The following is a 15,009-nucleotide window of genomic DNA, read 5'->3' on the forward strand; positions in this document are numbered from 1 at the left end:
TATTCCAGAGCCATCCCTGTCCTATCGCAGCCCCCAGTTTGCTGCCGAGGGTGTGGGTCTGTCTCTGTCGCTCTACGCTGACAGCAGATCCAAACAGTCTTCATCAATCATGTCCTGTCTCACAGCTGCACTCCCTCTGACTGCACCAGCACAGACGTACACCTCCACTCCACCCCCCCCCCCCTCTCCCCCCTTCCCAAATCCCATAAATCATTAGTGAGAAGTGCAATTAGCAGCTCCTTGTACACATTAATTATCTGGGCGATGAGCAGGTAGCAGGGGCATCTGCATCGCTGGCTCCCTGAGCGACGGACAGGTATCTGGGCAACCCTGCAGGATACATACAGACCCTGCCCCTTCCTGACTGACTGGCAGCTAGCAGGAACATACCAGAGCATGTTCATTTGGTGGTAAATTGACACCCTCAACAGAACACATATCAGATATAGTCTGATGAGGTCCTCTACACTTCCTTTGTGATACTGTCAGTAGTTATAAAGCTAGCTTGACAATAACATTACATGGCTGTACGACGTGTAACAATAGAGTGAATGGAATCACCATCTAGGACAGTGTTAAAACCAAACAACCAGCCAAACAGAGGGTAGGGAAGGGAGAATTGTCAGAGGAGTGGTGTCTTACCAGTGGAATACAAACACATCCATCAAATCAAATTTGAGCTGTCACATGCACCAATTACAACAAGTGTATACTTTACTGTGAAATGCTTACTTACGAGTCCTTTCACAGCAATGCAGTTAAAAAGTAAGAAAATTAACAAATAGATCAAAATAAAATACTATAAAATAACAATTATGAGGCTGTATTCAGGCTATATACAAGGAGCACCGGTACCGAGTCAGTGTATTGGGGTACGAAGAAGTTGCGGTGATTGACTGAGGTAATATGTACATATAGGTTTGGTTAGGTGACTGATTGAAGTACTATGTACATGTAGGTAGGCGGTGAAAAGTAGAAAGTACGGGTAGCCGTTTAACTGTTCAGCAGTCTTATGGCTTTGGAGTAGAAGCTGTTCAGGAGCATTTTGGTCCCAGTCTTGGCGCTCCGGTACCGCTTGCTGTGCGGTAGCAGAGAGAACAGACTGACTTGGGTGGCTGGAGTCTTTGACAATTTTTAGGGCCTTCCTCTGACACCACTTGGTATAGAGGTCCTGGATGACAGGGAGCAGTTGCCATTCCAAGCGGTGATGCAGCCAATTAAGATGCTCTCAATGGTGCAGCTGTATAACTTTTTGAGGATCTGAAGGCCCATGCCAAATCTTTTCAGCCTCCTGAGGGGGAAGGGGCATTGTCATGCCCTCTTCACGACTGTGTTGGTTTGTTTTGGACCACGATAGACCTTCAGTGATGTGGACACCGTGGAACTTGAAGATCTCGGACGTCTCCACAATGTGAATGGGGGCATGCTCGGCTCTTTGTTTCCTGTAGTCCACGATCAGCTTTTTGTCTTGCTGACATTGAGGGAGAGGTTGTTGTCTTGGCACCACACTGCCAGGTCTCTGCCCTCCTCCCTGTAGGGCTGTCTCATTGTTGTCGGTGATCAGGACTACCACCAACGCGTTGTCAGCAAACTTAATAACGGTGTTGGGAGTCATGTGCGGCCATGCAGTCGTGGGTGAACAGGGAGTACAGGAGGGGGCTAAGCACGCACCCTTGAGGGGCCCCTGTGTTGAATGTCACTGTGGCGGATGTGTTGTTGCCTACCCTCACCATCTGGGGGTGGCCTGTAAGAAAGTCCAGTATCCAATTGCAGAGGGAGGTGTTTAATCCCAGGGTCCTTTGCTTAGTGATGAGCTTGAAGGGCACTATAGTGTTGAAAGCTGAGCTGTAGTTAATGAACAGGATTCTCACGTAGGTGTTCCTTTTTTCCATGTGGGAAAAGGAAATAGAGATTGCTTCTGTGGATCTGTTGGGGCGGTATGTGAATTGGAGTGGGTCCAGGGTGTCTGGAATAATGGTGTTGATGTGAGCCATGACCAGCCATTCAAAGCATTTCATAGCAACAGATGTGAGTGGTATTATGGGACAATAGTAATTTAGACAGGTTACCTTGGCATTCTTGGTCACGGGGAGTATGGTGGTCTGCTTGAAACATGTGGGTATTACAGACTGGGTCAGGGAGAGGTTAAAAATGTCAGTGAATACACTTGCTAGCTGTTCAGTGCATGCTCTGAGTATACGTCCTGGTAATCCATCAGGCCCAGCGGTCTTATGAATGTTAACCTGTTTAAATGTCATACTGACATTGGCTACGGAGAGTGTGATCACACAGTCGTCTGGAACAGCTGGTGTTATCATGAACTGTTCAGCGTTGCTTGCCTCGAAGCGAGCATAGAAGGCATTTAGCTTGTCTGGTAGGCTCGCATCACTAGGCAGCTCGCGGCTTGGGTTCTCTTTGCGATCCATGATAGTTTGCAAGCCCTACCACATCCGAATAGCGTCAGAGCCGGTGTAGTAGGATTCAATCTTAGTCCTATATTGAAGCTTTACCTGTTTGATGGTTTGTCGGAGGACATAGCAGGATTTCTTATTAGCATCTTGATTTGTGTCTCGCTCCTTGAAATCGTCAGCTCTAGCCTTTAGCTCAGTGCGGATGTTGCTATAATCCATGACTTCTGGTTAAGATATGTACGAACGGTCACTGTGGGGACTCCGTTGTCGATTAACTTATTAATGAAGCCCGAGACTGATGTGGTAAACTCCAAAATGCCATCGGATGAATCCCGGAACATATCCCAATCTGTGCTAGCTTAGCATCCGCCTCATTGGACCACTTCCGTATTGAGCGCATCACTGGTACTTCCTTTTTGCAGTTTTGCTTGTAAACTGGAATTAAGAGGATGGCGTTATGGTCAGATTTTCCAAATGGAGGTCAAGGGACAGCTTTGTATGTGTCTCTGTGTGTGGAGTAGTGATCTAGAGCTTTTCGTGGTTACAAATTATTTAAGTTTCCCTGCATTAAAATCCCCGGCAACTAGGAACGCCGCATCTGGGTGAGCATTTTCTTCTTTGCTTATGGCCTTATACAGCTTGCTGAGTGCGGTCTTAGTGCCAGCATCGGTTGGTGGAGGTAAATAGACACCTACGAAAAATATAGATGAAAACGCTCTTGGCAAATAGCGTGGTCTACAGCTTATCATAAGGTATTCTAACTCAGGCGAGCAAGGTCCACAAGACTTCCTTAATATTAGAGATTGCGCACCAACTGTTGTTGACAAAGAGACACCCCTCCCCTCAGCTTACCGGACACAGCTGTTCTGTCCTTGTTCAGGCACGACTCCGTGAAACATAGGATATTACAGTTCTTCAGATCACGTTGACAGGATAGTATCAAACGGAGCTCATGCAGTTTATTTTCCAGTGATTGCACGTTTGCCAATAGAAAAGATGGTAATAGCGACTTATCCACACGGCGTCGCATTAAAAACCCTGCACGTTAGCCTCTGTAGCGCTGCCTCCGCCTCCTCCAAATGACGGGGATTTGGGCCTGGTCTGAGATGAGCATTATGTCCACCTCCGATTTGTTGAAATAGTAGTCCTCATCCAAATTGAGGTTAGTAATCGCTGTTTTGATGTCCAGAAGCTCTTTTTTGGTCATATGAAATGAGGGCCGAAACATGTACGAAACTAAAAATGTATAATAATTTGATCAGCTAAAAAAAAAAAAAATTGCACAATTGGTCAGGAGCCCGTAGAACAGCGGCCATCCACTCCGGCGCAATTCTATCAATCCATAATCCCAACATACATGTTTATAAGCTAGTTTAAAACTTGATTGACGTTATCATATACATATGTGGCGTACATTTATGGCTGTGTATTTCTGTATGAGCAAGATTATGTGGGTAACTGCGAGTAGCCAACTGTATGCATACTTAAGTGTAAAGTGTGAGCATCTATGTCTGTGTGTGTGTGTGTGTGTGCCAGTGGTGTAGAACAGTGGACATTACTTTCCAGGCAGTGGGACCCTCAGACAGAGTCTCTGTGGTTCAGGAGGGCAGATGTGTAACATTCATCAAACTCACAGGAGGCAGGGTCACAGGAGAGCTCACACATTGTGAATGAGGAATGGAGCCCGGAGGATGCGCTACACGCTTCACTGTGCGCCACCACCATCCTCCCAATGACATGCTCCTAGTGTGTGTGAAGAGTCCTTAGTGGAAGAGTGAGCCAGCATATAAGTTTGTAACTGAGAGAATGTCAAGATGTACAGTAAAAGTTGGTGTGTGTGTGTGTGTTTCTGATAATATAAATAATTGACTGTAAACATTTCTAGAGGTGCAGAATGTAATTGTCCCTGTTTGTGTGTGCACCTCATGTCTGCGTCTATTCTTACCTTAATAGAGTATCAGTGGGTGTGTGTGTACACCGGTGTGTTTCTTTGAGTGTGTGTGGACAGGTGTTTGCCTCTGTGGAGCTAGTGCAGCCGAGATGAGAAGTGACACCTTTAAAAAGCAGCAGATGAGCTGTGTTGGGGGGTGATGAAGCGCACTGTGTATCCATGATGTGTGTGTGTGTGTGTGTGTGCGCGTGCATGCGTGTGTATAGAGCCTCTAAGTGAATGTTGAGTAATTCATTTAGGTTGACTGGAAAACCCAAGGGCTGAAATTTCACACTACATTTCATCCCGGGTCAATTAAGCATAATGATTTGCTGTTCTGGTAGGTCAGCAGTAAAAAAAAATCCCAGTTTATATTGGTTCAAGGGCTCGTTGCATTATAAAGATGGCGGAGTAGTTTGTCAGCTTGAAATGACCTTGGAGAGGGCTGCTAGCTGATATGGCTCAGGCAATATCATAGACAAGGAGAAAGATGAGGAAGTGCCCCCCCTAAACAAGTTCAGTGTTCATATTTCTTACTTCGCCTGAATGAGCAACACACACCTAAATCACCGTAGCTGTGATTGTTATAAGAGGGAGAAGTTGAAGGGACAGAGGGAATAAAAGGTATCTGGGCTGACTGTCCCTCTAACCCAGCTTGTGGTTGTCCAAGCCCATAATTGTGCAATGATTTACAACATGTCAAACTATCCCTCTGACAACACCTGCTGCCATTAAAAGCCATCAATAAACACAGAGGTGAAAGGTCATTTAATTTTATTTTTAAGCCACACACTTGGCTGTCATTGCAGGGCCATATTTTTTCTTCGTTTTATGAGATCTTCATTATTTGTTGTGGAAACGATAAACTGTCGCTGACAGGGAATAGCCGACCGCCTTGAGAGGGTCAACCCAAACAAATACAGCCAGCAGGCTAGAGGCTACAGACTCATTATACTCTCTCTTATCATACACTACATGGTCAAAAGTATGTGGACACCTGCTAACCCTAACCTCATTCCAAAATCATGGGCATTAATATAGAGTTGGTCCCCCCTTTGCTGCTATAACAGCCTCCACTCTCCTGGGAAGGCTTTCCACTAGATGTTGGAACATTGCTGCGGGGACCTGCTTCCATTCAGCCACAACAGCATTAGTGAGGTAGGCAGGGATCCAAACTGGTGAGGGCCAAAAAAGGTGACACTTTTTTGCAAAAAAATCCCTGCCAAGGGGAAATGCAGGTTTGAACTAATTAAACAACAAAGAATATGATCTACATGATCAGTCTCTGTGTGTAAAATAAAAAGTGGTTTAATGTGAACCTAACTCACAGTTAAAAAATGTAAAGAAAGCAATCCAATGTTATTTGTTGCCTGGACTTTACTGCAAATGACACTCAAGTCTTGAAAAAATACAATACACTAATATCGCAGTTAGCCATGACAGTTTTTATAATAGAACGCTTGTGACCACACACATCTAAATATTGGGAGAAAAACATCTTAAAGTAAAAATAGAATGAAACAAACAGGCATTCTATTTTTGCTCTATTAGTGGTCACTATAGTAGACAAGGCTACATGTGTGCAAAAATAACATTCACTGAGTAAAACATGTAATAATCCCCCGAACTCACACACAAGTGTTACTGTCGAGTTCAACACAACAAAAGCAATATTTTTGGGCTACACTGCACATTATTACACTGTACACTTTCTGCCTGTGGACATCTATTCTACAATGTACCAGAGCATGATACCTTTACTTGGCATAACTGATCTTTTTCAGGCAGAGAGTACACCTGGCATACCCTTTTTTATCCACTGTATTGAAGTAGTGAGAAAGTGTGTGGTGTTCCTTTCACCTCCATAGTGGCATCCAGTTTAAGCCAGGTCCAGCTCCAGCTACACTTGATCCCTGAATCCACTTGTTTAACAAGCAATGCCTCATTTTCACCTAATTCTCTCATTTCCCGAAAATTAACCACATACTGTAGAGGGAAAACATTAGTTCACAGATAGTAGTTAGTTCATTAATTTGTTAACATTTCACACAGATTGCCAGGGTCCAGTAAGACGGGTTATAACTTGAGGAACAGCAAGGAGTTGTATACCAGTTAATACTGTAGCGAATTGGTTAGGTTACTACGTAAGCTCATCTGATGTTGTAACATTAGCTAGCTAACGTTAGCTGTGACTTTATCAGCCAGCACTTTTTCACATCATAAACACAATTATTTGATCAGTTAAATTGGCTAATGTTGCTCAACATCTCTCTGGCTAGCTAATGGAGAATTTGATCCAGCTAGCAAGATAACATTACTTAAAAATGCTAACAATAGTTGTTCCACCACACTTTCTCCCTCACCTCAAACTTTCCAAATGCCAGTTGTTTTTCGGTTACTGCTCATGAAGTACACTTCATCACCTTCTCACCCCATGTCTCTGTGGTCAGGCTTCTCACCTACCTCTTCGTTACTGTTTTTTATATTACCTAAATTTAACTAGACAAGTCAGTTAAGAACAAATTCTTATTTTCAATTACAGCCTAGTGGGTTAACTACCTTGCTCAGGGGCAGAACGAGAAATGTTTACCTTGTCAGCTCGGGGATTCGATCTTGCAACCTTTCGGTTACAAGTCCAAGTCTAAACACTAGGCTACCTGCCACCCCACTGACAAACTGCCTTTCCACTCTCTGCTGTCTTTCCAGAGTGTGTGCTGATGCTGTAACTAGCAAATTGGTTGTCTCTTCAGTCGCGTGCTGCATTCTGTTGTTATGTGAACGATTGGCTGAGCCTTGGATACAGCCAGTATTGCTCCAAACGCGCATCACTTGTTCGCATACTGCCAGTAGTGATCCAAACACCCCCCAAAAAACTTTTCTCATCGAATCTACACAAGTCACATAGGTCACCTATTTTGGATTCAAAACTCGGTGACTAGTTTGCGTCCCTGGGTAGGGCACTGATGTTGGGCGATTATGCCTGGCTCGTAGTCGGAGTTCAAATTCATCCCAAAGGTGTTCGATGGGGTTGAGGTCAGGGGTCTGCGCAGGCCAGTCATGTTCTTCCACACAGATCTCAGTGAACCATTTCTGCATGGACCTCGCTTTGTGCACGGGGCATTGTCATGCTAAAACAGGAAAGGGCCGTCCCAAACTGTTGCCACAAAGTTGGAAGCACAAATTCATCTCGAATGTCATTGTATGCTGTAAGATTTCCTTCACAGGAACTAAGGGGCCTAGCCCGAACCATGAAAAACAACCCAAGACCATTATTGTTGGAGGTACGACATTGGACTGTGGAGCAATGGAAACCCATTCTCTGGAGTGATGAATCACGCTTTTGCGCCTGCGTGCAGTTTGAACCAAGTTTCTAACTAGTGCTAGCACAATTGCTAACTAGCGTTAGCACAATGACTGAAAGTCTACGGGTATCTGCTAGTGATGCACAATATGACATTTTTGTCCGATACCGATATCCAATATTTTCCTTGCCCCAAAAAACATACCGATACCGACATTTACAATTTTAACAGCCTTTTAAGCATTCTAGTACAGTTAAATAGTTAATTAACACACACACATAGACGCAGCGGTCTAAGGCACTGCATCTCAGTGCAAGAGGCGTCACTACAGTTCCTTATTCGAATCCAGGAAGTATCACACCTGGCCGTGATTGGGAGACCCATAGTTCGGCACACAATCAGTTCGCGTCGTCCAGGCCGTCAATGTGAATATGAATTTGTTCTGACTTGCCTAGTTAAATAAAGGTTACACACACCACACTGACAAACAGTTATTTTGTTGGTATTTACGTATGTCCACATTACCAGTAAAACATAATCGAAACCTATTTCTTTCACTTACTTGCTGTGCTGTTTCATGTTCATTTGTTCAGTCGTTTCATTCTCAACCAGGATTTCTATGGAGCGGCCGTTTGGGTCTTTGCGTGTCAAAAAAGTACACGTCAAATAACACAACATCTGTTTCAGTAGCTAACTATATATCTAGGTGTCATCATGTAAAATAACCCTAATTTATGAGAGAGTTCTTATTTGATTAATGGTGGTCGGACCCATTTATGTGAAGCTAGCCACAATAAGGATTAGCCACAATAGTGGACTTTGCGGTTAGCCTTAAAAATAAAAGTGTGGCATAATTCTACTATTTGCATTACTGTCAATGACATACTTTTATTTTGAAGGCAAACTAAAAATTGTGCCTAAACCTTATTGTGGCTAGCTTCACAACACATAACCCGGTGCGGTCGAGCCTAACTAGCCAGATGAAGCTAGCTGGCTGCTTATAATGTTAACTTTGGGCAACAGGGTTAAGTTGCTGAGTATTTATTTTCATGAAGTGATGTTCAATTTCAATAGGCGAACAACAAGTGGCAACCTAGATAATACTTATTCACAAGGATTCCTAAATCATTGTCTTTTTCACAAGGATTCCTAAATCATAAATCAATACTTTTTTGTACAGCTTTGACAGTGCTACTGTATCTTTTTTGACACGCAAAAATCCAAACGGCGTTCCATAGTATGTTGACTGCTCGATCCACACAGCAGATATTGTGGGCTAGTTTAAGAATGCTGTGTTGCACGTATAGAGCAACATTTTACGTCATGTACCTATGTTATATACAGTTGAAGTCGGAAGTTTACATATGCTGGAGGAAACAGGTACAAAAGTATCTATATCCACAGTAAAACGAGTCCTATATCGACATAACCTGAAAGGCCGCACAGCAAGGAAGAAGCCACTGCTCCAAAACCGCCATAAAAAAGCCAGACTACAGTTTGCAACTGCACATGGGGACAAAGATCATACTTTATGGAGAAATGTCCTCTGGTCGGATGAAACTAAAATAGAACTGTTTGGCCATAATGACCATCGTTATGTTTGGAGGAAAAAGGGGGAGGCTTGCAAGCCGAAGAACTCTATCCCAAGCGTGAAGCACGGGGGTGGCAGCATCATGTTGTGGGGGTGCTTTGCTGCAGGAGGGACTGGTGCACGTCACAAAATAGATGGCATCATGAGGGAGGAACATATATTGAACATATGGATATATTGAAGCAACATTTCAAGAAATCAGTCAGGAAGTTAAAGCTTGGTCGCAAATGGGTCTTCCAAATGGACAATGACCACAAGCATACTTCCAAAGTTGTGGCAAAATGGCTTAAGGACAACAAAGTCAAGGTATAGGAGTGGCCTACACAAAGCCCTGACCTCAATCCTATAGAAAATGTGTGGGCAGAACTGAAGAAGTGTGTGCGAGCAAGGAGGCCTACAAACCTGACTCAGTTACACCAGCTCTGTCAGGAGGAATGGGCCAAAATTCACCGAACTTATTGTGAGAGGCTTGTGGAAGGCTACCCGAAACGTTTGACCCAAGTTAAACAATTTAAAAGCAATGCTACAAAATACTAATTGAGGTTATGTAAACTTCTAACCCACTGGGAATGCGATGAAAGAAATAAAAGCTGAAATAAGTAATTCTCTCTACTATTATTCTGACATTTCACATTCTTAAAATAAAGTGGTGATCCTAACTGACCTAAGACAGGGAATTTTTACTAGGATTAAATGTCAGGAATTGTGAAAACTGAGTTTAAATGTATTTGAGTAAGGTGTATGTCAACTTCCTACTTCAACGGTACACAGAAGTTGCTTACCAAGAAGACAGTGAATATTCAAAGTTACTGTTTTGACTTAAATCTGCTTGAAAAGCTATGGCAAGACTTGAAAATTGATGTCTAGCTATGATTCCAAAAGTTTTGATAGAGCTTGAAGAACTTTGAAAAATAATAATGGGCACGTATTGCACAATCTAGGTGTGCAAAGCCTGAAACCTACCCAAGAAGACTCAGCTGTAATCAATGCCAAAGGGGTTTCTAATATGCATTGACTCAGGGAGCTGAATACTTACGCAATGACTATATTTTAGTTTTTTCATTGTTATTAATAAAAAAATATATTTTCCTATCAATTTGACAGAGTATTTTGTATAAACCGTTGACAAAAAAAGGACAATTAAATCAATATTAATCCCACTTTGTAACACAATAAAATGTCAACAAATCCAAGGGGTCTGAATACTTTCGCAAGGCACTGTATATAATATATATGCTACATACATCATGATCAGACTGAGGAACTGATCAATACTAGCAAAAGCACAATAAGCTATTCAATGTAGCGAGGCATTCAGGTATAAGAGACAGCATAGAAGCCCATTCTCCCTGGCCTTCTGTGTTTATCTTCCTAGCTAAGGTCACATTTTATTTAGCACGCTGCTGTATTACCACTTAAGAGCACTGACAGGTAAAATATTGAAGAAGTTTAGCCTGGGAGGGGATGGGTCTTTATTTATATATTTATTTACTTCATCTGGAAAACTTGCGGCTTGAGTAATGTTGCCAGCATGCAGGGAGCATGACAATGAGGAGCGGCCCTGACAGAAAAGTTCATCACTCGAAACAGGACCCCCCTCCCTTTACCCCTCCTTCTTCCCAGCCGTCTGCCGACACCACACTGATAAAGTTACAATAAAGAGGCACTGAAACAAAATCAATGATGAAGAGGGGAGAGAGGAGGGCTACAGGATGGAAGATACGCTACTGGATAAATAGGAGGTAGTGGAGAGGAGGGGGGCATGTGTCTGCACAGAATCCTGGTTCCCGGGAACATAGATCCGCCCCTGCCCACTCCCGCTCCCTCTACCTCCGCCGAGGAGCAAGACCCTGTGTCCCTTGACGCCACGACTCCCGGAAAAGGTAATCTTCCCAAATACTTATCAGGGCTCTCCATCGTCCCGGCCTGACAGCAGCGGGGATAATTAATTATACAATTTCGATGGGAATATCGACTAAACAAAACTATTAATCATAGCAAAAATCAATAGGCATGGACACATTCAATCATGTCCCGACCAATGATTGCTCCTCTCAAAATATAATAATTATTTTTGAGAGGTGCCTCGAATTACATTTCTGTCAAGCCTAGTAGTTGATGAAGGACGCAATGGATTTATTTTTCCTCTGAGGAGGCGTGCAGGGGGAACATTTATCCTTTTGGAAAGGTAGTTTGTTTTATAAGGATCATAACACTGTGTGTTTAACTAGACTATGACCATCAGATTATCTCTGACGCCCCATTACGCCATTTATCTTGCCGAGCCCTGCAGGGGAGGGGGGAGAGGAAAGTGGGGGCATCCTGGGGCACAAACACACACCACATAAACACACACATACCGACACAGAGACACAGACATACAGCCCCACATACACTCACAGTATGTACAGCATACACACAAACAGACAGACTACTTGAAGAGTCCTATGTTTCACATGGATTATTGGCTATTATAATGAGATGGTCATGAGGAGTCCTGATGTGTGTTACATTGGCTAACATGTGTCCAATTGCCTGTTATACAGTGTTACATGTGTCCAATTGCACGAACACACACACATACACTCAGTGTATAGCTGTTTCTCAATAGGAGGTGTCAGGATGATAAGAAAATGTGGAAAATGGAAAACATTTAAAAGCATTTTTGCAACAGAAAAATAAAATTTAAAATAAAAAGTTCCGCATCAGTGACTTTCACTTACTTGTTTCACAGTGAATTTTGGCCTCTGTCTAAAGACGACAACATGTAGTAAACGTTGCACATTCCTGTCACTTTGAATGTCCCAACTCCCATCTGAATGTCTTAAAGCACCTCAATAAACATTTTTATTGAATAAACCTTCCAAAGTTCTAAAACAAAATGTATGTCTTACCAGAGCCCCATTGTTTTCCCGGAAAACGTCCTGGTTGATATAATTAAAAAGCTTCTTTTCAAGTTGAAGTACAACCTAAAAGGGGCAGAAGAGGGTAGGAGAATAGTGGACTGATTAATAGCGACCCTCATCTGAACCAGCACTTTATAATTAGAGCTTTAATTAATTGAATGAAGGGTAATGTGCTGTGGTGTTGGGAGCAGCATTCATTCTGTCTGAAGTGTTGAATACTATTATTCCACCTGTTCACTTATGCCGGATTCTCACTATAGGGCCAAACCGAGCAAAGCCGGCTGGCCTTGTTATGCATACACCATAGTTGCTGGAAAGGACAATGTGAAATGAAAATATCTTCAACTGTGTCATGTCGGGTTAGGGTCAGCTCTATAGCGTGTATCAGGCATTAGGATGGCCTGTAGATTCATTGGGAAAGTTTGTGTGAAAGAGTAATTTCTTTCTTTATAAAAGGCACATTACAAATAAGCTATTCCGTGTTCAGGTGAGGTGATGTACATTAGTAATTCTGATAAAACGTGAAAAATGTCAGGTATTGTGTGGACACAGTGCATTTACATCTTCTTATGAACCAACATCAATGCTGTAGCATACCTTGCGATCGTTCTCTGATTCTCTGTATATTAGCTTCTCGACTTCATTGGTGTCACCTACTCTGTCCGTCTGCATGGTGGCAGTGGAACACAGACTCTGTAGAAGGAAGGGGGGGGGGGGTTAGTGCCAGTATTCCCTACATCTCATAGGATGGAACAGTATATCATACCGTGGACAAAACAAATGTAACCATGTATCAAAGGGTAAACGTATGGTGTCAAAGGGTAAAACACAGGATCTCTCTCTGCGTGTGTGTGTACAGAGGGCTATACCGTATCATTACTAATGGCCATTCCACAGTCCACACACACAACACATAAACACCACTATGCATTAGAAGGATTTTTGAAGAACCCCCCCCCCCCAAAAAAAAAATCCCCATCTTACTGTCCCCCTCTTTATTCTGTGCTATGTCTTGACCCTGTGGACCGTGTGGATGGTTAAATTCTCCTTTGTGGACTCCTTTAACAATTAGTTAAACATTCAACCATCTGTGTTTGAAGACAGTTGAATGAGGTAATCCCTCAGCCAGTGGTTCCCATACCACACTGCAGGGACAGCGGTCTGATTGAAATTCAAAGCACAGATTAGTTAATCAGGTCAAGCCAATATAACGGGCAGAAAAAGGGCCTTTAGACGGAAATGTCACAAATCAGTCCTGCTTGCCCAAAATGGCACACCAGATTAGAACAAACACCCAGCAGTAAGTGAAAGTGGAACAACCCTCCCCAGTTCCCCCCTAAAGCTGGTTTCTAAAGCCCTAACAAATCGCTCCATCTTTCACTCATTTAGGCCCTCCAAATGCAGGGTCAATATGGTCCCCTGCCATCCAAATGCTAATGCGCTTAAGTGTGCTTAAGCAGCTTTGTGCAATGAATAGGCCAAAGAAGGAGCTGGAGAAGGGCAAGGCAGAGATACTTTCCCTGTAAAAAGTCATTGTAGCCACACCAGCAAGAGATAATCCGAAACATTTCATTTTTCATCCACTTCTACGATTATTACGAAAAACGCAAAATTGGCGACTTTTGACGTTCTTTATCGTTTAAGTGTTTTTTTTTTTTTAGAACGACTTCACAACTTATCGAAATTGAGCAAATCAGAAAACAAAACGCAGCCATGAGGACAGTTGAACAAGATAAAAAAAAATAGAACATGTTAATAAGTTATCTTATTCAAATGAGCCTTTCAAGTTAGTGAATTGGTAGCAGCGTTGGGCCCTCTTGTTCTTTCCCAACCGAAGCCCTTCTGTCAGCTTTGCAAATCCAAAACCCAGCCAAGCAGAAATCCCTGGCCACTTCAGAGCCAGCAGCACTGCCAGAAACCCACACAGCTTATTGGACAAAACCCCCCCAGATATTTCAAGAACAGAAATGGCCTCTCCATTCATGTTCAAATGATTTCTGTAATCCAGTAAGCGTTGGCCTCGACCAAGAAATCTGTTATTTGTGCACAAGGATCAATGTTGCTTCACTATACCTGAATATGTCCCCGTCACAAGTCAAAAGCATACCTGCGCAAGCAAGCACACAGTTGTTTATGTTAATTTCTTCTAAGAGCCTAGAGGCTCATTGGTCCACAATGATGTAGCTTTTCTGTGTCACACCCTATGCCAACTGTTTCTGACTCTGAACTGAAAGCTCAACAAGACAAAAACGACAATGACACAGTGTCGTGTATTGTGGGGAAATGATTTCACTTGGTCTACATTTTAGTGAAACTATACAATTTCAGGGAAAACCAGTCAATCTGAGTGTAATAATTTTTGAGAATCAACTCAGTTTTTCAGAATAGCGTGCCTACTTTACAAATCTGGGTCCTCTACACACCCAGCAGTATGGTGGTGGTCTGTCCTCACAGTTGTTCAGGTTAAGCAGTTCGGTGGCCAGGCCTGACATGTGATTGATTCATTCATTCATGTGTTCATTGACTAAGACTGATCAGTGTGTCATGGGAGTCAGAGGCGGCTGATTGCACACCATTGATCACAGTGCGTTCCTGTCGTCCGGGGATGCCTCCGTGAAAAACAACCTCCCCCTCCTCGTCCCTCTAAAACTCCATCACCACATCCCTTGTATAATTCAGCCCGGCCCACCAACCCGTCGGCCCATGCAGGGACCTTCGTCATGAGATACCCCCCTAACCTAACAAAGAGGCAGGGTAAATGAGAACCCCATCATGCCACTGCTTAAGTCTTCTAGATCCGTGCAAGACGGGACTGCCAAGAGAGCCCAGGTGCTTTCTCAGACGTAAGAGGAAATTATTATTATTTTTT

General features: G+C 43.1%; 1 protein-coding gene across 2 annotated transcripts in view; it reads right to left on the reverse strand.

Moving 5' to 3' along the window:
- Positions 1–15,009, reverse strand: part of LOC109888952 (inositol polyphosphate-5-phosphatase A-like) — a 261,099-nt gene that overhangs the window by 20,945 nt on the left and 225,145 nt on the right. For both annotated transcript variants that reach the window (XM_031823382.1, XM_031823381.1), the window contains exons 10-11: positions 12,738–12,833; positions 12,129–12,203 (exon numbers count right to left, since the gene is read on the reverse strand). In XM_031823382.1, coding sequence (XP_031679242.1) covers positions 12,129–12,203; positions 12,738–12,833 — 171 coding nt within the window. The remainder of the gene's footprint in view (positions 1–12,128; positions 12,204–12,737; positions 12,834–15,009) is intronic.

Source organism: Oncorhynchus kisutch, linkage group LG4 (genome assembly GCF_002021735.2).
Source record: "Oncorhynchus kisutch isolate 150728-3 linkage group LG4, Okis_V2, whole genome shotgun sequence".
In the NCBI taxonomy this organism is placed as follows: domain Eukaryota; kingdom Metazoa; phylum Chordata; class Actinopteri; order Salmoniformes; family Salmonidae; genus Oncorhynchus; species Oncorhynchus kisutch.